We start from the raw sequence: 26,939 nt of genomic DNA, 5'->3' as shown, positions 1-26,939 counted from the left end.
GCACTGAAGTAAAAAGTCTGTAATGTGCTGTGTTCTCCTAGGGTAGGTAGGTAAATTTCAAATAGGAAATTAAATTTGCTCATGTGAGCATACGATTTGATTGAAGTTACTGCTACTTTGCATGATATGTAATTAGTAGAAGGTTTCCCAGTTTTCTCTTGAACACTATAGGTAGATAATTCTATGCTTAGATAAACAAATTTCCACATATTTATAGTAGGAAAAGATTGAAGGAAAGGACAAATGTAGAGTGATTTTCTTAAACTTGAATTCCTAAGGTTACACTGTGTAACAGAGATGAAAATAAATTCCAAGAATCTTGACATAGTTCTGTTTTCCAGCAGGTTTTTTGTGATATGTATGTGTGTGTGTTTAACTTTTATTTGTTAAAACGTTTCATTCTTAATTATGAGGCCAGATTGACTGCCTACTGGTTGGTTTCCTAACAGTTCCAATAATAGATTTTAAGTTGTGTTTTCTCTTAAGCCATTATTGCTTTTGGTCAAATAAATTTTATATATCTGGATGGTATAAATATTTTGAAGCATTCCTGTTAACACTCAGAGAATTTCTTCTCTTTGCGCTTATATCTTCTGCTTGCAGCTCTGAGAGTTAAGGTTCCGTGATGTAGAATTTAATCTATAAGTGTTAAAATTGTCTCTTAAACTGGTACTACCCTGTCCCTGTTAAGTCATAATATCAGGTAAAAGAAAGCAGTGTTTTTATTTCAGGGCTTTATGGAGAGGAATGATAAAAGTTTTTGTTTTTCCTTGTGTCTCCTCACTGTACTTATTATAACTTCTCTCAAAATTGCTATAGAACAAGTAGCCTAAAGATAATTTAGTTTGAACTGTCCACCTTTCCTTCCCCCTCTTTCAGTAAAATGCCTAATTACACAGATTAAGGATCAATTTAAACAATTTTATCTAAGGTAGAAAAACAACAAACCATTCAACTATCTGTTCTCTGTATGTCTGCATCAACATACATGCATTTGCACTACTGGTATCAAACACCTCTTAAGTGTTTGTAAATGGCTTAGAATGTTAGATTATATTGACTGGTGGTTGCCTCTAAGGAAAAAAAAATTTTTGAAAAGTTTCTTTTTAGTCTAAATACTTTTCCCTGTGATTTGAAATATTCTTTCTGTAACTATATTTAAATAAGTCTGATATGTTACTTTTTACTTTCTTAGAAAGTATATAATTGGTACCTTTTATGGCTCAAGATTACAGATAGTACTGATTCATAGTTCAACTGTTTACATTTTCTGAAATTTTTACATGTGAATTTTACAGCATGTCATTATTTGCAAATAAAAGCAGTTTTCAGTAGCTTGCTTTTTTTTTAACTGTACAATTTGAGATACATTTGAAAAAATGAATTAAATTATTTTTGTTTCATATCAAGAAATGGATGAAAAGAGGCTACTGGATCCAGGGTTGAAAGTTCGTAAAGGCCTCTGGGATTATACTCTGAAGAACCAGCAGATGGAATGCCTGAGTGACTGAAGAAAATGGGTGCTAATGCATCTAACTATCCTCATTCATGTTCCCCGAGGGTAGGGGGAAATTCTCAAGCCCAACAGACGTTTATAGGTAACTGTTTCCGTTTTTCTAACTTCATTTTCTTTTGTGAGTATAAATAGAATCGGGTTTTCGGTGGTCTTTTTGGATTAAAAAAAGGATTAAGCTATGGAAAAAGTTATTACAGATAATAATTCTGTAGCATCCAGATTTTTTCCCATCAAATGTAAATCTGGCTTATATGATTTTTATCCTGAGCAAGCTGCTATAGCACAGTTGAGCTTTTCTTTGGTTGTCTTAACCATAATTGCCAGTTACCCTAGGAAAACTAGGAATCTCCATTGGTGTGGAAACAGCAAAATATGTTTCTTGTGTCTTGGTCCATTTGTTTTGCCCATACAAATGCAGCATTTTTTACAATTAATAATCTGCTTTGTTTGTCCCTATTCTTTCTTTAATATAAAAATGAGTTATCTGAACTCTTTAGTCTTCCTTTATGAAAACAGAAATCAGTTTTATTTGAATGGTTCAGAAATGTCTGTAAATATTTTTAGCACAAAATGCATATTAAATTGAATGCTGAAAATGACTGTCACGAAAAAAGAGACAAGTTTTCATTTGTTTAATTTCCTTCTTAGGGACATCATCCTATTCTCAGCAAGGCTATGGTTGTGAATCAAAATTATATAGCCTTGACCATGGCCATGAGAAACCACAAGACAAAAAAAAGAGAACCTCTGGCCTTGCCACCCTCAAGAAGAAGTTCATCAAGCGTCGAAAATCTAATAGGTCTGCTGATCACGCCAAGCAGATGCGAGAACTCCTCTCTGGGTGGGATGTTCGAGATGTCAATGCATTAGTGGAGGAATATGAGGGAACTTCAGCCTTAAAGGAGCTTTCTCTACAAGCCAGTTTGGCTAGACCAGAAGCCCGGACATTGCAGAAAGATATGGCCGATCTTTATGAGTACAAGTATTGTACTGATGTAGACTTAATATTTCAAGAAACTTGTTTTCCTGTTCATCGTGCCATTTTGGCGGCAAGATGTCCATTTTTTAAAACACTACTTTCTTCCTCACCCGAGTATGGGGCAGAGATCATAATGGACATCAGTACAGCTGGTATAGATATGCCCATGTTTTCTGCGTTGTTACACTACCTTTATACAGGAGAGTTTGGAATGGAGGACTCAAGGTTTCAAAATGTTGATATCCTCGTTCAGCTTAGTGAAGAATTTGGAACACCAAATTCCCTTGATGTAGATATGCGTGGACTCTTTGATTACATGTGTTATTATGATGTCGTCCTTAGTTTTTCTTCAGACTCTGAACTGGTTGAAGCTTTTGGTGGAAATCAGAACTGTTTAGATGAAGAGCTCAAAGCTCATAAGGCTATTATTTCAGCACGGTCCCCATTTTTTCGAAATTTATTACAAAGGAGGATACGGACTGGTGAAGAAATCACAGACCGAACTTTAAGGACTCCCACAAGAATTATATTAGATGAGTCCATTATACCAAAAAAGTATGCGAAAGTTATATTACACTGTATGTATACTGACGTGGTGGACCTCTCCGTTTTGCACTGTAGCCCCTCTGTGGGGAGTCTCAGTGAAGTTCAGGCTCTCGTCGCAGGGAAGCCAAACATGACTAGGGCAGAAGAAGCCATGGAACTTTACCACATAGCACTGTTCTTGGAATTTAACATGCTTGCACAAGGTATGAAATTCTGATTTTTAATCTTGATTTCTAAAATGACATATTTGTCTTCCAAATTGAAAACACAACCAGTATGTTCCATGATTTCAGTGTCTGGGATGTAACAGGGTCAGTTTTTTCAAATCTGTAGTTATGACATCTGAGACAGAATGAGGGTTAGTTTTAATGTGGCTCTTCATTTGGTATTAAAACCAAGCATTCAAAACTAATGACTAAGCAATAGATGAGACTTGAGGCTCTTTCTTCCGTAATGTAAGATGATAGGTGTGGGAATATATAATTACCCAGCTACCATCCACCTACACCCTGTCTGCTCTTGAGCTTTGAGCTAACCCTGTTTCCCAGATTTCAAGGTTATTCTTGATCTAAGACTCCTTGGGTGACTTAGATTCTCATATTTACACCAGTGCCTTATTGATTCTTAAATATTTAGAATAAGAATGAAAGTTCATTACAGAAATGAAGATAGTCCCATTTGGATACAAATTAATTGAATCAAAGAATTGGGCAAGGTTTCTGACTTAAATTTTAAAATATTCTATATCTTTTCAAGTTCAACTTGTACCTCAAGCAACAGTTTACAGGGCATAAGGCAGAGTTAGTGCTTAGACTCGTGCCTTCATTTAATTTAAACTGAAACTAAGTTAGAATGGCACATTTTGTGTGTTACAAGCAAATAAATACATAAAGGTTACATTAAAAGAATTGTATATCTGTTGGTAAACATTAGAATCTTAACATTTCAGAGCTGGAAAGAAATCTTCCATGGGAGAGCAAAGGGAATTTGCTGGCTTGACAGAATGCACTCTTAGCTTTCTATGGCTGTATATTAAAAGAAAACAAGCTATATGACATGAAACTACTTGAGAAATTTAGCTGGTGAGGGTTTGCTAAAAGAACACTAGAAGTTGCCAATTAGAAGAGAATGTTAATGGTTTGGGTAAAAGACATTAATTTAAATAAGGAAAGCTAAGCACATTTTTCTAACTTGAAAAAATGTATGGCTAAATCAACAAATTAATAAGACTTTGAGAAATAAAAATAAAAGCCCCAGTTAAATAACAATGTCAGTGACAACATGAATGAGAGAGATTATCAGAAGACATTATAAACATGAGTGAAAAAGTTAAGATTTCTATTACGTAAAGAATCTTTTAAAATCTTATTTTACCATTACCTGTGTAGTAATAGTACTAATTTTGTTTTATTACCATAATCAAAATGTCATCAAAATATTTTCTTACTAGTTTAAAACAAAAATTATCAGTAATAGTAGACTATTAGACATCAGAATATAGGAAAATATGTCACAAAAATAACCTAGCAGCTTGACCTACCATTCTTTCATTCTGTAAAAGCAAATTTGTCAGAAAATGCCTCTACAGAAAAATTTAAAGGTTGCAACATTACCAAAAAGAGATAATAATCTCTATTTTCTCAAAATGGCTTTATTTTTTTGGCAAGTTTAAATAATAAGAAACCAAAATGTACTGTGTATACTTTACTGTTTTTAAAAATGGGAAAGCACTCCTTAATGTTTTTTTGTTTTGTTGCTGTTAAGTTTTTAATGGAAAGTAAAATGGTGAGCCAGTTCTTGGATCTTGGATAATACTTGATCTAGAGTTCTTTCATGTTAAGTGAGTTAAATTTTTTATATATATAATTTAGCTAGAAATTGTATTTTTTGGAGCACATTTAAAGCTATAAAACAACACTCCTTGCAGAACCTTAATTTTGGTTACTTAAAACAAGCAAACAAATATTCCCTTAAATTTGGGTGTACATGGGCTTCCCTGGTGGCGCAGTGGTTGAGAGTCCGCCTGCCGATGCAGGGGACACGGGTTCATGCCCCGGTCCGGGAATCCCACATGTCGTGGAGCGGCTGGGCCCGTGAGCCACGGCCACTGAGCCTGCTTGTCCGGAGCCTGTGCTCCGCAACGGGAGAGGCCACAACAGTGAGAGGCCCGCGTACTGAGGAAAAAAAAAAAAATTGGGGTGTACATGACTCTCTGTTTCCTTTAATTATTCAAAATATAGAGTTTGGGTTATTTGGTGTTTTGTTTTTCGCACCCCATGTAGGCCTTATCTTTCTTCCATACCCATTATACTGTTCATACTAGGGTTTATAACAGACCATAACTTCAAGGTAATTTTTACCTATTCCCATGGGAAGGAGAATATTTAGTCACTTGGAGAGGGATTTTATATCATAAAGCCTAAGACCTCAGGCTCTGGTACCAGACAGGCTGGATTTGAATCATTTACTATCATGTTTTAACTCGTTTGACCTTATAAGTCATCTCTCTAAGCCCCTGTTTTCTCATTTGTAAAATAAGAATTGTAATGCTATAAGGTAGGTTTATGAGGATTAAAGGAAATAATATATGTTAAGTGATCTGAATAGTGCCCAGTACATAGTAAGCATTCAATAAATGTTATCTGCTAAATGCTAATCATCACAACATACATTGTTCACTACCACAGTCTTTTCTAAAACTAACTTTTTAAGTTTTAAAAAATAATTTTATAATTATATTGACTAAATCGCATATTGAGAATAGTTTACAGATTGTTTTAAGTAATTACTGTTTTTAAGATTTTCTTATAATTTTATCACTAGTGAGTTGGTGCATACCACTTATCAAACTATTGTATCTGGCTGTTTGTCACTCAGCTCTCAGCCAGAGTTCTGCAAGCAGATTAAACCTATAATCCTCTGAGGCATCTATTATGTGTAATGAATTAGCATCTCTTCCATGCATCCAGCATGATACTAGTTACATACCATTTTGGAGAGAATTAAGAAAACAGTCACCGAAATAATTTTCTGTGTTCTATGATTCAGACGAGGACTCCCAGTTAAGAAAGGCTGTGAGACTAGACTGGCAACTTGAGGATAGGACCATATTGTTTTCATCTTTGTGTCCCCAGTGCCTGGGGCATAGTAGGCACTCAGTAAATGTTTATGAATTAATGACTGTTACCTTTTATTCCAAATTAGATTTAACTTTAAAAGTTAAAGCCCAGTTTCAAAAGGAGACAGATTCTATCGAAGGAGACCTTGAGACAACGTATGCCCTTCAAGGTGGAGAGGTGATTTAATAGTTTTAAGAACATTATAGGGCTTCCCTGGTGGCGCAGTGGTTAAGAATCCGCCTGCCAGTGCAGGGGTCATGGGTTCGAGCCCCGGTCCGGGAAGATCCCACGTGCCGCGGAGCAACCAAGCCCACGCGCCACAACTACTGAGCCTATGCTCTAGAGTCCGTGAGCCACAACTACTGAGCCCATGTGCCACAACTACTGAAGCCCACACACCTAGAGCCCATGCTCCGCAACAAGAGGTGCCACCACAATGAGAAGCCCGTGAACTGTAATGAAGAGTAGCCCCCGCTCGCCACAACTAGAGAAAACCCACACATAGCAACGAAGACCCAACGCAGCCAAAAATTAAATAAATAAAAAAATTTATTTTAAAAATTAAAAAAAAAAAAATAACATCATAAAAAGAGGCAATATAGGCAGACAGCCGGAGTGGTTTGGCAAGTAGATAAAAGGGAGGATTCCTGGCCTACATTGAGAATGTGTTTTATTCAGACAAGTAGGCAATCACTGTTAAGGAGGTGAATTAACAGGTAATGAGGCCTCAACTTACTGTGTGCCACCCTTTATTAAGCTCCCATGAATACGTGAGTTAGTACTTTTTCATTTTGTTTCAGTGGTCCATCTGTCCTTGTATTAATATCACTTGCAACCAGGTGGCAAATCCTGACCTCTGCCCCCTCAATTCCCTTCTAAACACAAGAGACCTGAGGTTTATTTTCAAACGAAGTGAGCTAGAGAGATTCCACATCTGGAGATAACGATAAAGAAGGGTCGGGGTAAGGCTCAAGGTTGAAACCTAGAATTATGTGAAAGCCTACAAACTAAATGGTGAAGTCATTCCCTGACCTTCACCTGCTCTGGTCCAAGCCCGGACAGATACAAGACAGTAAATTGGGCTCCAGAAGTGGTGAACAGCCCAAGAGCATATAGACCTGTTTCAGAGTTTCATGATGAAATTACACAGTGAAAAAGCCAGCATACCTTCCAGTGGTTCTACAGAGAAGACTACAGTCAGCAAGCCTCCTTCTGTAAGAGCTTCCAAGTAGGTATTTACTGCCTCAGTCTTAAATATAAAAACCCTGGACATTTGAGGAAAGCTTCCAAATTGAGACAGAAATAATAACATAGAAGAAACAGACAATGAAGGGAGCAGAAGAAAAACGTCAGTAGAATCAAGATATCCTTACAGAAAAGAGCATTTTATTGAACAATGAGACATAAATAGAATGCTATAAAAGTAAAAACAGGAGCTTTTGGAAATGAAAACTGTAATAGAAGGATTGAAAGGGAAAGTTAAGAAATCTAGAAAGTAAAATAACAAAGAGAGGGACAACAGTGGAGACAAATAAGAAAACTAGAGTATTCATCCAGAAAGTGTAACATCTTAAATAATGGCTTTAGAAATATATACTAGAGAAAATGGAAGAGAAGACAGTATCTAAGGAATAATACAATCAATATTGCCAAAGTGAAAGGGATTTCTATATTAATAGTTTCATCCCTTTCACTAGAAAACACCAGGGAAAAAGAGAAGATTCTGAAATGATTTAGAGAGGAAAGAATTAGTTTCCATACAAGAAATAGGAATCAGAATGGTATTGAACTCTTCAGTAGCAACAACTGAATTACATATTGCCTTTAAAGAGCTGATGGAAAATTGTTTTAAACACAAAATTCTATGCTTAGCCACACTGTCAATCACGTGTCAGGCTAAATAAATGCATTTTTCAGTCCTGCCTCGAAAAACTTATCTCCCGTCTACCCCTACTCAGGAAGTTACCAAGGATGTGTTCCACTAAATGATGAAGTAAACCAAGAACAAGGAAGTGTGGGATCCAGTAAATGGGGTCTAACACCAGAAAGAAGAAAAGAAAATCCTAGGGACGAGCTGTATGTTAGGTGTAGTGGGCGTCTAGTCTAGACTGGACTAGGAGGAGGAGGAAAGGCTCCAAGAAGTAAATATCTGGGAAGAAATCAATTACCTGAATGTTTGAACATTAAGTGACAAGTGACATTGAAAAAGGTGTTATAGATCTTTTGGTACATTTATGAAGAATTAGCTATTGTTAATTTATAAAAAATGAAGCAAGTGAGAAAAGAGGAAATTAGTATTTGCCAGAAAAATTTAAAGTTACATATGGAGGAAAATGTAATTCTAGTATCCAGCCTGGCTCAGCAATAAGTAGTATTTAAATAGTCATCATAGGGACTTCCCTGGTGGGCCAGCGGTTAAGTGCTTCCACTGCAGGGGGTGTGGGTTCAATCCGTGGTGGGGGAGCTAAGATCCCACATGCCTTGTGGCCAAAAAACCAAAACATAAAACAGAAGCAATATTGTAACAAATTCAATAAAGACTTTAAAAATGGTCCACATCAAGAAAAAAAAATAGTCGTCATAATTTGAACATTGAATTTTGGTTTAATAAAATTTCTAAAATTTTATTTTCATAAAATTTTATAAAAATTATAATAAAAGGAGATAAATACCAGAAGATACTAAAGTACTAAAAAACTGAGAGTAGTTGCCTCTGGGAAGCAGGACTGGTGTGGAAGAGAGATAGGGCAGGAGGTTTTATTTTTAGAGTAAGCTTTTTATTGCTAGGTACAAGACTTTCTAAATTATGAGCATACACTGCTTTGATTACAAAATTGATTTTTTATAATAAAATAAAGATATGACATCAGTACCCAGAAGAACCAGAGAGATCTAGATTGGCCACAGTCCTGAAGAACTGGGGGATTTATCATATCTATCAGGACTGTTAACTAATGAGATCATGCTTATAATTTTGGTCTACACAGGGCTTTTACTTTCCTCTCATTTGGTTATCTTGACAACCTATGAGTATAGTAGGGCTCAGAGATTAATAACTAGCCTTCTTCTAAGCTTGTAAGTGATGAAGTTGTGACTCATACCAGCCCTTCCAACCCCAAGCCCAGGAATTTGGGCATGGTGAGGCACGGGAGCAGTATGAGAACCACTTTTCGAGGATGATGGTGGGAGGCCACTGTGGCCTAGTTGCAGGAACAAATCAGCAGACTAGTGATTGAAGCATCAACTCAGAGGAGCCTCGGCTATAAGCCTGGTGGGACTGAACCGCTTGCAGATGGGGCTAAACACATATGTGGGGGAATTGTGGGCCAGCTGGAGATTTAAATACCTGGGTACATCACCACTCAGACTGCTTCAGAGCACTTCGCCAGAGAACAGAGGGCTTTGTACTGAGCAGGCCGTTCTTTCCTGAATAGGCAAGTATTCCAATATCAGTTATTTGACTTTTTCAGCTGCCCATAGTAAGGAACTCCTTCCTAATGTTGGGAAATTCCTCACTGTGTAGGTCTTCACAGAAGGCAGAGCCCACCTCCCAGTGTAAAAACCTAAAAGGTCGGATACTTGCTTTCTCAGCCTTCTCTGTGTTTAGGGCTTCAGCACATGACCTAGGCTTTTTCAGTCCAGAGCTGATGGCACAGAGAATCGGGGACTGTAGAGAATTCTTTCTGGAAGCAGGGTAGGAGCAGCAACACCAACACCTAGTGGAAAAGGAGAGAAGTCAATGACAGTGGTACCAGTGATGGCATTCACTGTCCAGGAGTGGTTTTGGCCACGGTCCCAAGGCTGCACAAGGTACTCACTGGACTGTTTCTGTGGTGTAGTACTCACTTGCAGCCTTCCTTTGTTGTTTGTTTTCTGAGCCTAATCTCCAACTTTCCCAGCAGCTCTGTACTGACAGTATCCTTTCAAATAAATTCCGTTTCTGCTTAAGCCAACCAGAGTTGTTTTCTGTGGTTGCAGCTTAGAAGCCTAGTTCATAACAGTACCTATATTAAAAAGACTAGTGTATAAAATTCCAAAATAGAAGACTAGGTTGGAAGAGCCTCAAAAGAAGGACCAGGTGTTTGATCACTGACTTTGCACAATGACCTTAGCATACGCTGTGTAAGCAGCTCTGAAAATGTGAGAACAGTGAGAATATACTATTGATTCATAATTTTTTTTTAATAAAAATCCACTCTTTAGGAGAACTACAGGTTTTCTCATGAACTTTAACAACCCACAGGCCTACAATAAGAACTTCTGTTTCCATGTCATAAATACCATTGACCTCAGAACAAAATAGCCCAGAATTAACACCAACATCTACATGCATATTCCAGTCCAGGACATTTTACAGTAATATGCTTTAAACAGATTTATTTTTTCATATTGATCAAAACTGTATTTTTCAATCTTTGGAATATGAAATTTATAACTTTAGTTCCAAAATAGCCTCTGAAATTCATTGTCCATATTTTTAGGCATAATACATGTGATTATATTTTATTGGATTAAAAATCTAATAGAGAAACAACTGAAAGCAATGACCTAATTTTTTCCCTTAGCAACTTGGTCAGATTCCAAGAGTGTGTGACTTGAAACGAATGCAAAATAGCAAAGACTAACTGTCCCCACTCTAATCCATTCCTCCCTCCTCCCATTGTCCCCATGTTGACACTCTTCCTTCTGTCTCCGTTTGGTTGAGCTGACAGTTCATTTTGCTTCTGTCTGTAGTTATTTCCTCTTCAGCAGATTAGTCTGGATATACTTCCTAGAGAACAATGGAACTAAGTTAAAGACCATTATCAACAGATCAGAGTAGTAAATATAGGTTTCAGTTAAATATGTGACATAGATGAATTAATCTCAGTTTCAGGAATGGCAGCTCAAAAGACTCAAGTTACACATCTCTAATCACAATAAAATTTAGCTTACAAAACTTACTCAAAATTGTAACATGTAATATTTAAAATATTTAATTGCACATTTTATTTTAGAACTTAAACCGTTTTTCATATAAACTATAAACTCTTCACCTCTGACCCTCTACTCACACTTTTCTTTAGTTTTGTAATATCTTTGACTTTGTTCACTAAATGTTCAAATTCTACCCTTGTCTTTAAGACCAAACTCACATGCTACTTCCCTTGTTTGGTCTTAGGCATTACAAATTAAAAGTATTTTCTGCTTCTTGCAAACTTCTAAAACACTTTGATTATTCTTTTAGGTTTTTACATCTTCTGACTTATTTTGAAATTAACCTATATAACTGTTTCGTTTCGTCTACCAACTAGTATCAACTATATTCTTTAAAGATAAGATCAAAATCTGGGTCATCTTTGAATCACCCAAAAAACCTAGCACAGGGCTTTGCTCCTGGTAGACTCTCAGTTATATATTTTGAATTATGTTTAGAACCTATGAAAACTGAGTAACTTTTTCTTTTAAAAGGGGGGAGGGGTATAATGTTTAACCCTAGAAGTTGCAAATAAAATGAAAGCAGGGAGCCTCAATCGAGATAAATATGAAGTATTATTTATAAAAGTAAATTTAGATGTGGTCCAAATGATGTATAACTCTGTACTGTTAAACGCAGTTTTAAGTTAAATTTCAAGTAAAATTGTCTCATCAGCTCTTTACTTTGTTGGTCCATTGATATGAAATAGAATATCAATTGAATTTAGAATATTCTTGGAAGCCAGTCAAGGCTATTAATTTTTTGAAGCCAAAAAAGTTTAATCCAAGTATAATCTTACCTTTTGTGCTAATTATAATTTAGATCAAAGAATTAATTATGTATCTAAAATCTCACTAATAAAAACATATTTACAGTAATAATGCAAATGTAATTCAAAACGTTAAAGTAACTTGGAAATTCTTATTCTAAATTAGGCTTCTTTTTACTTCTTATTTATCCTGTTTTTTTGTTTTGTTTTGTTTTTGCGGTACGCGAAAAATGGCCCATAGAACTTTCCCTATGGTACGCAGGCCTCTCACTGTTGTGGCCTCTCCCGTTGCGGAGCACAGGCTCCGTACGCGCAGGCTCAGCGGCCATGGCTCACGGGCCCAGCCGCTCCACGGCATGTGGGATCCTCCCGGACCGGGGCACAAACCCATGTCCCCTGCATCAGCAGGCGGACTCTCAACCACTGCGCCACCAGGGAAGCCCTATCCTGTTTTATTAAAGGAAAATAAAATTGTAAAGGAGTTGCCATTTTCTTGTCTATTGAAAGTAGAGTGTTTATTCACCCTTATTTTATATACTTAGAAGACAGTGAGTGTAAATATTATGGCTTGTTATATGACTTTTTGAATGTAAATGTAATATACACCAGGCACTTTACAGTCATAGCAAGTGTTATTTTAAAATACATACAGTTTATTTGAAGTCTATCAAATGTCTGTTCCTCTTTATTTAAAATTATGCAGAGTTTAATTAGAAGGCTTTTCTCAACACTAAGCGCAACCTTTTTTCTGTAATACTGAAATTCCAAGGATGCCACAGTGAAGGGAAATGAAATAGAGGAAGATTGGTTTGGTTTATTTCCCCCAACCCAAATTGTGTGTTTATTATAGTCAGTGTCTAAGCAATTGGATTTAATTTGAATTTTATAGATATTAATCAGATAGAAGATGAAATGCTATACTCAGGTCAGTATGGATATGAACACAAAACTTTGAACAACTGTACTACTTCTCTGAGATAAGAAAGAGCTGAGCATTTATATTATTTAAAGAGTATGTTGAATTCTGCCCACTTGGAGGTAGCAGATAGCATCTGCAGTGTATTCTGAAACAGAGATACTTGATTTCAGGTTAACTTTTTTTTTTTTTTATTTTTGGCGGTACGCGGGCCTCTCACTATTGTGGCCTCTCCTGTTGCGGAGCACAGGCTCCGTACGCGCAGGCTCAGCGGCCATGGCTCACGGGCCCAGCTGCTCCGCGGCATGTGGGATCTTCCCGGATCGGGGCACGAACCTGTGTCCCCTGCATCGGCAGGCGGACTCTCAACCACTGCGCCACCAGGGAAGCCCAGGTTAACATTTTTTGAACACTGTTGCTATACAAGATGCAGTGCCAGGGAGAAGAGAATTACAGTTTTCAAATGCCACTGTGTACCTAGCAGGCACTTCAAATATGCTGTGCCCAAATTTAATGGTATTTTATAAACAACATTAGATGAGGTTAGATCTATGTTCTAATCCTGCCTCTGCCACATACTAACCATATAAATTCTGTCTGGGTTCCTCAGCTTGAGCTCGTTTATTCCTCTTCATAGAAGTACAGGCACCAAGCACAGTGCCTGGCTCACAGTTGGGCTTTAACAAATGGTTTTAAAACTGGATTACATTAACTCTTAAGTAGACAATTTCTAAAGATAAGAATTGAGTTATTTTCCTTACACATAATTTGACAGTACAGTTCCAAGTCTCCGAGGTCTAAAAAAATTACCAGATTCAGACTTTTTTAAAAGCAATGATGCAATTGCAAGAAACATCCAATGTTAGATGGCAGAACAGAGCCATTCCAAAAAATGGTCCATAGAACTTTCCCTATGGTGGTGGGCTATTTGGTGTATACTCCCATTTTGCTTTGATTCAGTTATAGTTCCCTTTTCTCTTAGAAACACTAAGAAAAACGGCCTAAATTGTGGCCTTTTCCTAAAGCCCCAACTTATTTTTATTTTTCTGACTCTGCCATCGCCAGATTTTGACCTTCCTCTTATACCTTCTATTGCCAAGGAGTGCAGAAACTAATGCAGTGTAAGATGCAGGTTATACCAGTACAAGGAAAATGGGATTGGGAGAGGGCATTATTAGTGAGTTAGGAGGGGAAATGACAGGAGGAAGAACCTCTGTATTATACAAGTATCCTGGCTTTTCAAACTCAGAGTTGACATACATAGTTGACGTTTCTGCCTTAAAACCAAATATTGCACTTAACTCCTAAAATATCCAGAGTAGAAGGACTCTGCCCAGATACAAGTATTCTGTCTACTTCTGGTTTTAAAAGTGGCTGCAGGAAACTACTGCAGGAATTAAGATAGATTAAATGTTTTAGCTATTACAGTGTGCAAAACATTGAGCTAAGTCCTTTTTGTGTAAGACCTCCCTTAATCTTTACAATAGCTCATATGGTAGCTGCTATCATCCTGCCTGTTTTAGAGATGAGATGAGTAACTTACATTGTTACTTCCCCAAGGCCACTTCTATTGATCAAAAAGATGGACTTCAAAACAAGAATTTACCGACCACCAACTCTATATGCAGTAGCTAAGCTTCCTATATACTTTGGTATTTTGGCCGCCCCAAGCAGCATGCCAGATCTTAGTTCCCCAACAAGGGATCAAATCCGTGCCCCCTGCAGTAGAAGGGCGGAATCCTAACCACTGGACGGCCAGGGAATTCCCTATACTTCGTACTTTTAAAAAATTTATAGACAGTGTGTTTGGTAACAGTCATAAGTAAACCATTCCTTGTAACAACTTTAAATTTGAATGAATTTATTTCAAAAGCAGTGTATGCTCATTGTTGAAAAAGGGAATCGTACAGAAACATAGCCTAAAGTGTATTTTCACCTATTACCACTCCTTTCCCCAAATCCTTATTGATGACATGATTTGAACAGTTTGAGTTTCCTTGCAAACCTTTGCATGTGTATGAGTGTGTGTGTGTATTTCACATGCATATCTTGTTCTGTTGTAATATAATAGTACCATACTATACATGTTATCCTGTGTCTCGCTTTTTTACATACTTAATAAACTTTGGGAAAATTATGTTGTTACATAATAGTTACTTTATTTTAATAACTGTATTCTTGTTTGTTTCTAAAAATGCAAGGATGCCCTGGTTGGATATTCAGATAATAAAAATAATACAAAAGATGTTGAAGAACCTTCAGAATCACTACTCAGTGAAAAACACTTAACAAATAGTACCTTTTTATAAATATCTCCTGAAGACTGAATCTGAGTTTGGAGTGTTAATTTATGAGTCTGCTAAAACATTCAGTGAATATAAACTGACTAGAAAGTTCTTCCATCCAGCTGTTTTTTCATATATGTAGATGAAAAGGAGTATCAATTCCTATTATAAATTAACATGGGCTAGCCTCACTAAATATGTCTCCACGAAGGGGGTAGCTTTGATATATTAAAAGACTTTGAGCTCTGGTTTTGTTCTCTCCACTGAAACATGCCTCATACTTAGCACTGATGTGTCCATAAGACTTTGAATAAATGTTTTTACATGTCAAAGTACTTGAAGGTGAAATATCCACACATCTGAAAGTCATGCCAGAAAACTGAAAACACTGTTTGCACAGTTACATGGCTTTGTTTTTAACCATGTTCCTCTTCAACAATAATAGACCCCTGAAGTGGGTTTGTTTTAATACTAAGTTTTCACTGTCAGTGTTCCTTCCTAATGAAGTTTACATTAAAGAACAATGCTGGAACTTCCCTGGTGGTCCCGTGGTTAAGACTCCGGGCTTCCACTGCAGGGGGTGAGGGTTCAATCCCTGGTCGGGAAACTAAGATCCCACATGCCGTGTGGCACGGCCAAAAAAAGAAAAAAAAAAACCAATGGTGAATTTTGGAACCTGATTCACTAAACTATTTCTAGAAAATACGTGGGCATCACCTTGGTTTTCTAAACCTTGATATCTGTCTGAGCTTGTATCTAATTATGAGAGGTTCAGAAATGTATGATTAAATAATTTCTTTGTTATTTTTATGCCTCATTGTAAATTCTAGATGGATAGTTTTTTGTTTATAAGTGTAAAGAAAAATATTAAGTATCTAAAGTCTTCAGTGGTGTGAACTCCCCCTCCTAACCTAGTTAAATAGAAGGTAGCAAGTACTAAGTTAAATAGTAGATAGATACAGTGTCGTAAATCTGTTCATCATGATAGGTCTGTGAACCTGAGAGAACAGCAGCTGCCTGGGTTTTCAAGCAAATAAAGGTAACAATGGGACATTATGGGGGGAGGGAGGAATGTAACCTGTTGATTCAAATGGATCCTTGGTATAGAATTAGCACTGTGACTCCTATACTTTATTCACTTAGCAAACACTTATTGACCTCTTAACTGTATGCCAGACCCTGAGAGTAGAGAAATGAATAGGATAGTCCAGTGGTGAGTGCCAATAGGCAATTCCAGTGTCAGTGCCCTAATAGAGTAAAGCACTGAATGGTAGGGAGCACATAGGAAAAAGAGGAGCCTCAACCCTCAATATAGGGAGTTACGGAAGGAGAGACAGGGAAGGAGGGACAGTATCAAGAAGAACTATACAAGAACTTTACAGGGAAGTGACCTGGAGAATGAAAGGAGTTAAGTAAATAAAGGTTGGAGATAAAGAGGCACGTATCAGGCAGAAGGAACTGCAGGTAGCAAGGCCTAGAGATAAATGAGAGCAAGGCACTTTTGGCTGGTGGGAAGGGGAGGGGTTGCAGAGATAAGAGAGGTATGGGATGGAGAAATGAGGCTATAGCAGCCGGCAGGGCTGTGTAATGAAGAACTTGGTATACCATGCTGAGACTTTTGGCCTTATCCTGAGCCTGTGGCCCGATTAAATTTACATTTCTGAACGCTCTCTTTGGTTGCAGCATGCAGAGACCATAAGAAATGTTCCAGAAATAGTGTTTTTATTTTAAATGCATACGTTCTTTAAGCAGGTAAAATCTATTAATTACGCATCAAAAAGTACTAATTCTTTTTAAAAAGTTCCTTACTCTATTTATTCATTTATTTAGTAGAATTTTTTGAGCACCTATTTTTTTTGCCAGGCACTGTGTAAGCTCTAGCTCACGTTATCCTCTGTGGTAGGTATTATCTCCATCTTACAGATAAACTGAGGCTTGAATATATTGTCACCTGGGTTTACAACTAGAAAGTGTTAAGGCCTAAATTTGAATCCTGGCTTTTCCAACTCCAGAGCTACTCTTTCCCATTTGAGGGGGAGAGGGAATATGATCTCTGTAAGAAGAAATCATCTGTGAGGTACACTGTTTCAAAGGGAGAACACGATTATATTGAAGAGATAAAAACCAGTAGATATCAAAAAGTTTTCTGAAAGTCATAATTATATCGGCTCTGCCCCAAGAGCTTTGGACTTTTCCTTTATTATGATAATGGAATTAAGGATACTAGCTTACTGTTTTGTTACTAGTGGGAAAATGGTTTAAGAATAATAAACATGGTATAGATATAAATGGGTATTTTTTGTTTTTAGATAAAGAGGCGTACACTTCTGAGTTTTTCACGTAATAAGTACTAGGATTATTTTTATGTAGCATTTTAATAAATGATCTGTGAGAGAAAAGTGCACATTTAGGTTGTCACTGACCCTTTCTGTTCCCTTTATGATCTTTGACTTGCTCTGCTGTCTTAAGATTATGCTCCCTTCCTACCCTCTCCTACCCCCGCAAATCCCCATACTTGCTTTTGAATTAGAATACACCAGAACGGTGGGGGCCCTCTTCAGGGGAACTTAGTTATAGTAATAGCTGCCATTTATTTAATGTTTATCGTATGTTAATGTGCTAGATGCTGTGTGTATATTTTCTTATTTAATCCTCAAAATAACCTGATGAGGGAGATTTTTAGGATTAGGAAACATTTTTCAGATGAGGAAACAGGCAAAATTTCATACATCACACAGCTAAAGGGAGTTGGGATTGGGTCTCGGATCAGTCCGACTCTAGTGGTGTATCTTGGCATCTCTCTTCCAGTAAGATGCCTGCACGTGAGAACGTGTGTTCAATTTCAAGGAGTTCAGGCATCCTGTAGGTCCCAGAATTAGATCCCCTCGCATTTTAGTTTAGCAGAGGCTTATATATAGTGTTTGTGTGCAGAGAACAGACATCCCCGTGAATGCTTCTCCCTTTCATTATGCTGTTCTCACCCCAAAAAACACTTAAGCACAAATATTAAAAATGTCATATTAGAAACGTTCATTTATAACAGACATTGAAGAAATATAAATCTATATTCAACTAAGTATCTTAGGGATTCTTAGTCTTTTTTTTTTTTTTCCTTTCATGGTATAAAGAGAAATCTTCAGTCTTTTGTCAGTTGTCTGTGTGCTCTAGCCTCCTCTTTTAGTTACTAAAGTTGTTCTTTAGACATTTTCAGCTTCTTTCCCATCTTTGTTTTTCCCTTTCACACAGCTTGGCAGAGCTGTAAGAGTAAAGAATACAAGCACTCTTTGTACATTTTCACACACAAGTTACATGAATCTCAGTGATTGTGTCTTTCCCATCAGAAGGGAGTAATGTTCTCAAAGCAGCGAACCTTCTCATTTCCTTCCCAATATTTGCTTGGATTTTGTGGTCATTGATTGATTTTATATTGAGCACTGAGGGAAGGAACTCCTGGCACCTTCTATAGCCTGGTGTTTTTTGTTATTTTTTTTATTATTTGATTTTTTGAATAGATAACCATTCAAATGGAACAGAATTCAAAAGGTACAAAAGGGTACTCAGCGAAAAGTCTCCTGCCCTCTCAACTTTTTGTCCCCCAGCCCCTATGTTCCCCTTCACAGAGGCAACCAGTGTTACCAGTTTCTTGTATATCCATCCAGATAGACAATCCAGAGATTGTATTAGAACATAACTTTTAAAATATACTGAAAGGGAATTTTAAAAGATATTTGGAATGGATCTATAATACTAGTAATGCTTTCTGGCATTTAGCTATTACAAGAAAATCTTATAAGGCTGTTAAAAGGGGCAGAAGTTTGAAAGACATACTTCCACATAGATAAATATGTTACACTTAAGTCTCTGCCTGTATGTTAATGCCCTTCTACCCAACAGGGACAACCAGGTTCTGAACATTAGCCAAAAGAGTATAAGAAATAAAACCCAGAAAAACTCAGTCTCCTTTTTTTTTATAATGAAAATAGATTTTAATCCAGAGTTATTTTTCCCCCAGCTTTATTGAGCTATAATTGACATATAGCGTTGTGTAAATTTAAGGTATACAATGCAATGATTTGATACATGTGTACATGGCAAAATGTTTACCACGATAAGATTAGTTAGCATATTCTTTATCTCACATAATTAACATTTTGTTGTTGTTATGGTGAGAACATTAAACCTGTGCTCTCACAGCAACTTTCGAGTATACAGTACAATATTGTTAACTAGTCTCCATGCTTTACATTAGATCTCTGGACCTTATTCATCTTATAACTGAAAGTTTGTACCCTTTGACCAACATCTTCTTTTCCCTGCCTCTCAGCCTCTAGAAACCACCATTCTATTCTCTGTTTCATGAGTTTGATGTTTTTAGATTCCATGTATAAGTGATACCATATTTTCCTTTCTCTGACTTATTTCACTTAGCATAATCCTCTCAGGGTCCATCCATGTTGTTGCAAATGGCAGGATTTCTTTCTTTTTATGGCTGAATACTAGATATAGTTTATAGATATAGATATCTCACATTTTCTCTATCCATTCATCTCTTGATAGACACTTAGGTTGTTTCTATGTCTTGGATTGGCTGTTGTGAATATTGATGTGATGAACATGGGAGTGCAGATATCTCTTCAAGATAGTGATTTCGTATCTTCAGATATATATACCCAGAAGTGGGATTGCTGGATCATATGATAGTTTTATTTATAATTTTGTGAGGAACCTCTCTACTGTTCTCTGTGGCTGTGCCAATGCACATTCCCACCAACAGTGCACAAGGGTTTCCTTTCTCTCCAACCTTGCCAGCATTTGTTGTCTCTTGTCTTTTTGATAATAGTCATTCTAACAGGTGTGAAATGATATCTCATTGTGGTTTTGATTTGCATTTCCCTGGTGGTTAATGATGTTCAGCACCTTTTCATGTACTTGTTGGCCATTTGTATGTCTTTGGAAAAGTGCCTATTAAGTCCAGTTTTTTACTCAGATTGCTTGCTGTTGAGTTGTATGAGTTCCTTATATATTTTGGATATTAACCCCTTGTTATTTATGGCTTGCAAATATTTTCTCGCATTCCGTACGTTACCTTTTTATTTTGTCAATTGTTTCTTTTGCTATGCAGACACTTTTTAGTTTGTTATAGTCCCACTTGTTGATTTTTGTTTTTGTTGCTTGTGCTTTTGGTGTCATATCCAAAAATACTTGCCGAGACTGATGTCAAGTAGCTTTTTCCCAGTGTTTTCTTCTAGGAGTTTTACAGTTTAAAGTCTTTAAGTCCTTAATCCATTTCGAGTTAATTTTTTGAGTGGTATTAGATAGGGGGTCCAGTTTCATTCTTTTGCATGTAGGTATCTAGTTTTCCCTGTATCATTTATTGAAGAAACTGTCCTTTCCCTCACTGAGTATTCTTGGCTTTCTTATCAGTCCTTTTTTTTTTTTTTGGCCAAACTATGATACACCTTTACCTAAAATATTGATTGCAGTTCTTACTGCTCTTCAGAAATGTAGTTACGTTAGACATGTTCTGAGAAAAGGCAGCTAAAGCTGATCAAAGAAATGAGTACTGTGGCAGACTAAAATGATTAGGATTGTCTAGTATGTCAGAAAGGATATTGCTAAGACGCTTATAAACGTACTGTGACCCCTAATGACCCTCACCTTCAGGTATTCATACCATTATGCAACCCCTCCCCTTAAGTGTGAGTGCGACGTAAGACTTGTTTCTAACTAATACAATATGGTAAAGATGATGGGATATCACTCCCATGGTTTCATTATATTATATAAGACTCCATCTTCATAGTAGACTTACACTAGAGACTTTTTACCTTGCCAGCTGTGAAGAAGTAAGCTACTATGTGGTGAGATGGCCTGTTGAGTGGACTGCATGGCAAGTACTGCAAGCAGCCTCTTGGAGCTGAGTGTGAACCCCGCAGCTAATAGCCAGCAAGAAGCTGGGCCTTTAGTTATACGGCTGCAGGGAAATGATTTCTGCCAGCAACCCAAATGAGCTTGGAAGCAAATTCTTCCCCAGTTGAGCCTTCAGATGAGAATGTAAACCCAGTTGGCACCTTGACTGCAGCCTTAAGAAACCCTGACTAAGGACCCAGGTGACCCGTGCCCAGACTCCTGACCCACAGAAAATATGGGATGATATGTTTGTTGTTTTAACCCACTAAGTTTGTGATAATTTGTTACATAGCAATGGAAAACAAATACATTATTTAATCTTCTGATTTTCATAGGTTAGAATGGTTTAATATCAACAATTCCATGTGATTTAACTTAATTAGGGGAAATCAGTAATTTAAATCTAATTTATCACAGAGCCTTCAAGGTGATAACCAGCCACGCCTCTATAAAAGACTCAGTTCAGGAAAGATGGTGCTATCGGCCACAGTCCCAGCTGCTGCAATTGGCTGGAGGCTATAATTGATATTCTCATTGTAACTATATCACTCAGAGTTCAGTCAGGGAAGCTGAGCAACTCTGACTTTCGGGGTAGGGGGATTATTATAGGAATTGGGCCTTACACAGTTGTGGGAGAAGCTGGGGAAGTGAAGGTCTGAAAGGGAGAGGAGTTAGACCCAAAGGAGTTAACAACCAGTCAACCTGGGAAGCCAAGGACATCGAGCCACTAAGGTGGAGCTGCAAAGGGGGAAGCACGCCCGATAGTGGCTCCGTGGATCTGCAGCCAATCATCTGGTGGTTGCCTGGGGCTGGTGGTGTCACCAGGGCTGCAGTTGGGAGGGAGAGCTGGATGCAGAGCTGCAGAGCAAGGACAAGCTAGAATCCACGGACACCTCTATGTCTGCCTGTCACCACATCTAGCTACAGTGACTTTTTTTGTTGTTTGTTTTTGGGATTTTTGGTGGTTTTTTTCTGTTTTTTTTGGGGGGGGCTGCGTTGGGTCTTTGTTGCTGCGCGCGGGCTTTCTCTAGTTGCAGCAAACGGGCTACTCTTCGTTGTGGTGCATGGGCTTCTCATTGCAGTGGCTTCTCATTGCAGAGCACCAACTGTAGGCACACGGGCTTCAGTAGTTGTGGCACGTGGGCTCAGTAGTTGTCACACACGGGCTTAGTTGCTCCACGGCATGTGGGCTCTTCCCAGACCAGGGATTGAACCCATGTCCCCTGCATTGGCAGGCGGATTCTTAACCACTGCGCTACCAGGGAAGTCCCTACAGTGACTTTTAGAGAGTAATGGCTGCTGCTGCTTCCTTTCAAATCACACATTTCTGTTTTGGCCAACTTTAGCTTAGAAACAGACAGGGATGGAGATCGTGGAAAAGAGTTTTCGCTTAAGCAAGTTTAAACAGTACGGGTCAGCACAGTCTCCCTCTTCCATCACCCAACCTAGATTTTCTTCATGCTTTGCCAGCATTTCATCAGGTCTAGATAGCCTGCCAGGTGAGATGACCCAGACCTTCATCCCAGGAGTATCTGCAGTTGCCCAGCCTCCATTATCACTGAGCAAGGAAGCACCAAAAGGTACTGCAGTTGAGTCCCTCGGATTCTGGACGAACACCTTCCTGCTCCTTTTGCACTGCCCCAGACCTAGCCCCCTGGCACAGCACTCTCAGTATCCACTCTCACAGTATTTATATCCAGGTCTTGTAATTCCTTGGGTGGGTGTGCTTTCTTCCCAGAACGGGAACTGTACTTTCTCTCTCAGAATGTGATTATGCTTGAACAGATCCTCATTATTGGTTTGGAGCTAGTGAGAGGAGGCAGGGGCAGATGTTGAAGAAGACAAACCCTGTCTTTTCAGGCACCTCCAGGGTCTTCTGGCAAGAGAACGCTCCTGTCCTCTAGCAAGGAGTTGGGAGGCGCTGCTCCTCCCAGCGTGGAAAGTTCAAGTGAATCTTGGGGTTTAGCATTCCTAGCTCATCCACCCAAATATCCCCCTTGCAGGTTTCTGTGTCCACCTGTTCCTATCAAGACCCAGATTTTGTCAGAGGTTTGCCAAGACTTTGCTCAAGTCTTCTTTGTAGTTCTGATATCCTTAAAATTAAATCTTGAGCCTGAGTTTTGGCAGTCTTTTCTGCAGCTGCAGGAAATAAGGGTCTCTTTGAACACTGATCTAGAAGTTTCCTGATTTTGACAAAATTCTTAGACTTTGAGGGGTGACTGTCATTTTCTTTTTTTCATGACTTTTCATCCAGCCACATCAGGTCCTTCGAATTACTAATGTTTCCATTCAAGTTCAACCACTATTACCGAACTAATACTTCACTTAGTGAATCTCAGTATTGTCATGCTGCTACAGGCAGGGGTTATCACCACCCCACTTGTCATTAGGAATGGAGTCCTCTTCGCCATCTTACCAGCGAGTGATTTAGTTCCAGAATCTCACTCAAGAATCTTATTTCCTAGGGCCACTTATCTTACTATCATAGTGTGGGTGTCTCCTCTCATTCCCCCATAACCTGTGCTGAAACAGCCTAAAACAAAGGCTTGCTTGCAGGTAGTTTATTTGGTAAGGCATCCCATGAACAAGAATGAGAATTAGAGGGATTGCAACGGGGGAGGAAGGAAAGCAGCGTAAGAGTGGGCCATTGTGTTGGTTACCACTGGAGGCTACTGGGCTTCAAGCCTGCTTCAAGCCAGGATCCTTGAGGAGTTTTGTAGAATCTTCTTCAGAATGGTCCTCCTGAAGGATAGCAGAGAGGAACCTTTATCCAGCCAGCTCTCAGATGTTGCAGAGCCAAGGACTAGCAATGAAAAGCACTAAGGCATAGATTGACTTGTCCTCTAACCCCCATGTCTCATGCTTATTCTCTGCCTCGGATCTGGAATTCTGGTTGCCTTTTTAAAATAGATGTGCAGGGATGATGTGTTGATAGTGGTGTTTTAGAAAGCAAACCTTTCGGCTGCGTGATCATTATAGATTAGAATACTGAAGGGACAGAGATAGTGGGAAGCTTTTCTATAATTAATGTGTGAGGTACTGAGGATTTGAACAAAGGTGGTGTTAATGGGAATGGAAAACAAAGCTAATCAAAGAGCATTTTGAAGGAAGAATCAGTAAGAAACATTAACTAGTTTATTTTGTGTGTGTGTATGTGAGAAAGAGAGAGAAAGATAGTTGGCACAGCTGATTTAAGATTTCTTGCCTAGAAAAAGGATAGTGTTCATGGACGCACTGGCTCCCCAATATTATTTAACATAATCCTCAGAACTCTGATGGAATTATTTCATCCTGGATGTGAAGAAATGAGACTAACAGAGGGTGGTGTGCTTTGATCCAGTACAGGCTGATAGGTGAGAGCCAAGAGTTAGTGATATAATTACCTGAATTCAAAGCCTTATATGCTCTTCCTGCTACTTCATGCTGCCCTCATTTCCCTCTTGTTTCATAATTCCTTTCCTTAGGATTTGGAATCAGTCATGTAGGGGTTAGTAGGAAAGAACTGAAACAACTTTTCTCTCAAGCCTATTTGCACTTGAAGTCTTCATTCTAACTCTGGTGCCACTGAAGAGTCACTATGCATGCTCTAAGGCCAGCCTTCCTCTAACCTTATTATGTTGTTTTATGTTGCATGGCAAGCCGTAATCTCCATAATTCCTTTTCTTTCTTCCCCCTTGTCTATTTCTTTCTTCCTCTTACCACCTCAAACCCAATATGAAACTCTAAATTTGGAAGCAGCTTATACATTTCCTGTTGGATATGAGCCAATGAAAAGGTCTCCCACTGATACTGGTGAAACACATATGAGGGTATATACCTAGGAATAACGAAGAGTATGCGAGCGGCAGGAAAGACAGGTGCTGACAGTGTATTATTCAGGAAATCTGTCAACGTTGAAGTGCATTTTAGTTATCAGAGGAGCACGAAGAGGAGAAAAACAAAAATGTTCATAATAGACACAGAAAGTCGTCCTATTTAACATGCAGCAGTAACAATCATTTGTATTACTAAATGTCAAATTAATTTGTTTCACTTTGTATTTCTGCCTTGATCATTCACGTTATATAGCTCAAATTTTTGGAGAGAGGCATTTTTGCCACCTTAAGTTAAAGATTAGAAAGAAGATATTCTGGTGAAAGAGAATAGAAGAAAGGATATAAAAAGTTGGAGATGGATCTGTAAAATGGGGTTATCACACAAGCAAAAAGAATTGTAAATTGCAAAAAGACAGACTTCATACTGTCTGCCAGCCTCACAACAGCATTGTTGGAAATCTGCTACCTGAGCAAAATACATGGGCATCTTTGAGCCATTACATGGCTAGGCTACAGATGAGTTTTTCTGTTACAAGGAAATCATTAAAAGCTTTGATTCATCCAAAAAGGTGTATGGTTTATTAGTCATTGCTGTGTAACAACCACCAGAGAATCTCAGTGGCATTTAATAAAAAACATGTATTTCTCACAAATTTCCAGGTCAGTTGAAATCCCAAATTTAAATTTGCAGCACTGGAGTCACTCTGATTGCCACCATGGTTGAGTAGGGCCAGTGGCTGTGTTCCCACTGCTGCTCATTTTCCTCCTGGGACCAACAAACTAGCCACAGTATGTGCTTCCCATGGCAGTGGCAGAAGGTGAGAGGGCAAGTCTAGTTCCCAAAAGTACTTTTGAAGCCTTTTGTCACATCACATTCACTAACATTTAATTGGCCAAAGCAGATCTCATGGCCAATTCCAAAGTCTTGGGGCAGCGAAATACACTATGCCCGTGGAGGTGGTGGGGTAGGGGGATCAGAAGGCTGGGAGTAGTGAATATGTCTAAACAGTAATCTAGCACATGTGGATAATAGTCTAATAAGCTCTAAAGTTCTAGTTTAAAAAGATAAAGTAGTCATACTGACTGTGTGATTTAGTTGTCTTTAAAGAAATATATGTACTGTTTAGTCTGTAGTTAGGAAATGGAATCAGTAAGCTCTATAGGGAAAAAAGAGAGCGCGTGCCCTCTCTTATGTTTGTTTTTAATTAATTATTTACCAGGTGTCAGGTAGATAGATAGAATCAGAGATAAGATGGGGCCACTACTGGAACTTCCCTGGTGGTGCAGTGGTTAAGAATCCGCCTGCCAATGCAGGGGGCACGGGTTTGAGCCCTGGTCCGGGAAGATCCCACATGCCACGGAACAACTAAGCCCCGTGCGCCACAACTACTGAGCCTGTGTGCCACAATTACCGAAGGCTGCACACCTAGAGCCCGTGCTCTGCAGCAAGAGAAACCACCACAATGAGAAACCCACGCACCTCAATGAAGAATAGCCCCCTCTCGCTGCAACTAGAGAAAGCCCGCACACAGCAATGAAGACCCAACGCAGCCAAAAATAAATAAATAAATTTATTAAAAAAAAATAAAAAGATGGGGCCACTACCCCAAAGGAGCGCTCAGTCTGATAGAGGATTCAGACAAATATATCAGAAAGATAAACTATTATGAGAGTTTAATGCTATTACAGAGAGAAACACAGGGCACCATGGAAACTTTTAGGTAAGAGGAACACCTGACTTTTGACTTAGGCTTTGGGGAGCAGGTTCAAGATAGGCTTTTGAAAGAGGCAATATCTAAGCTGAGTCTAAAAGATGTGGAGGAGTTACGAAGGAAAATTAAGAGCATTTCAGAAAAATGGAGCAACATATGTAAAGGCCTAGAGGTGAGAGAGTTCGGTGGAATTCTAGGAAATTGTAAGTAATGCAGTATGAATAGAGTGCAGGATATGAGCCGAGTAGGGGCTGGAGAAGTTGGCAGAGGCCAGATCACCCAAAAAACTGCAGTTTGGATTTTATCTTGAAGTCAGGCTACTGAATAATTTGTTACATATATAACAAAGTTGTGTGTGTTTGTGTGTGTGTGTGTGTATGTGTGTGTGTATATATATGTGTGTGTGTATATATAT

The 26,939-nt window shown here is 38.4% G+C and overlaps 1 protein-coding gene across 2 annotated transcripts in view; it reads left to right on the top strand.

The window, feature by feature from the left end:
- The window catches only part of BTBD7 (BTB domain containing 7), a 77,264-nt gene that overhangs the window by 28,299 nt on the left and 22,026 nt on the right, over positions 1–26,939 (top strand). For both annotated transcript variants that reach the window (XM_030883499.2, XM_030883503.2), the window contains exons 2-3: positions 1,411–1,598; positions 2,165–3,244. In XM_030883499.2, coding sequence (XP_030739359.2) covers positions 1,517–1,598; positions 2,165–3,244 — 1,162 coding nt within the window. In that variant the 5' untranslated portion in view covers positions 1,411–1,516. The remainder of the gene's footprint in view (positions 1–1,410; positions 1,599–2,164; positions 3,245–26,939) is intronic.

The sequence above is a fragment of the Globicephala melas genome, chromosome 2, assembly GCF_963455315.2.
Source record: "Globicephala melas chromosome 2, mGloMel1.2, whole genome shotgun sequence".
In the NCBI taxonomy this organism is placed as follows: domain Eukaryota; kingdom Metazoa; phylum Chordata; class Mammalia; order Artiodactyla; family Delphinidae; genus Globicephala; species Globicephala melas.
This window is presented reverse-complemented; position numbering and strand designations above follow the sequence as displayed.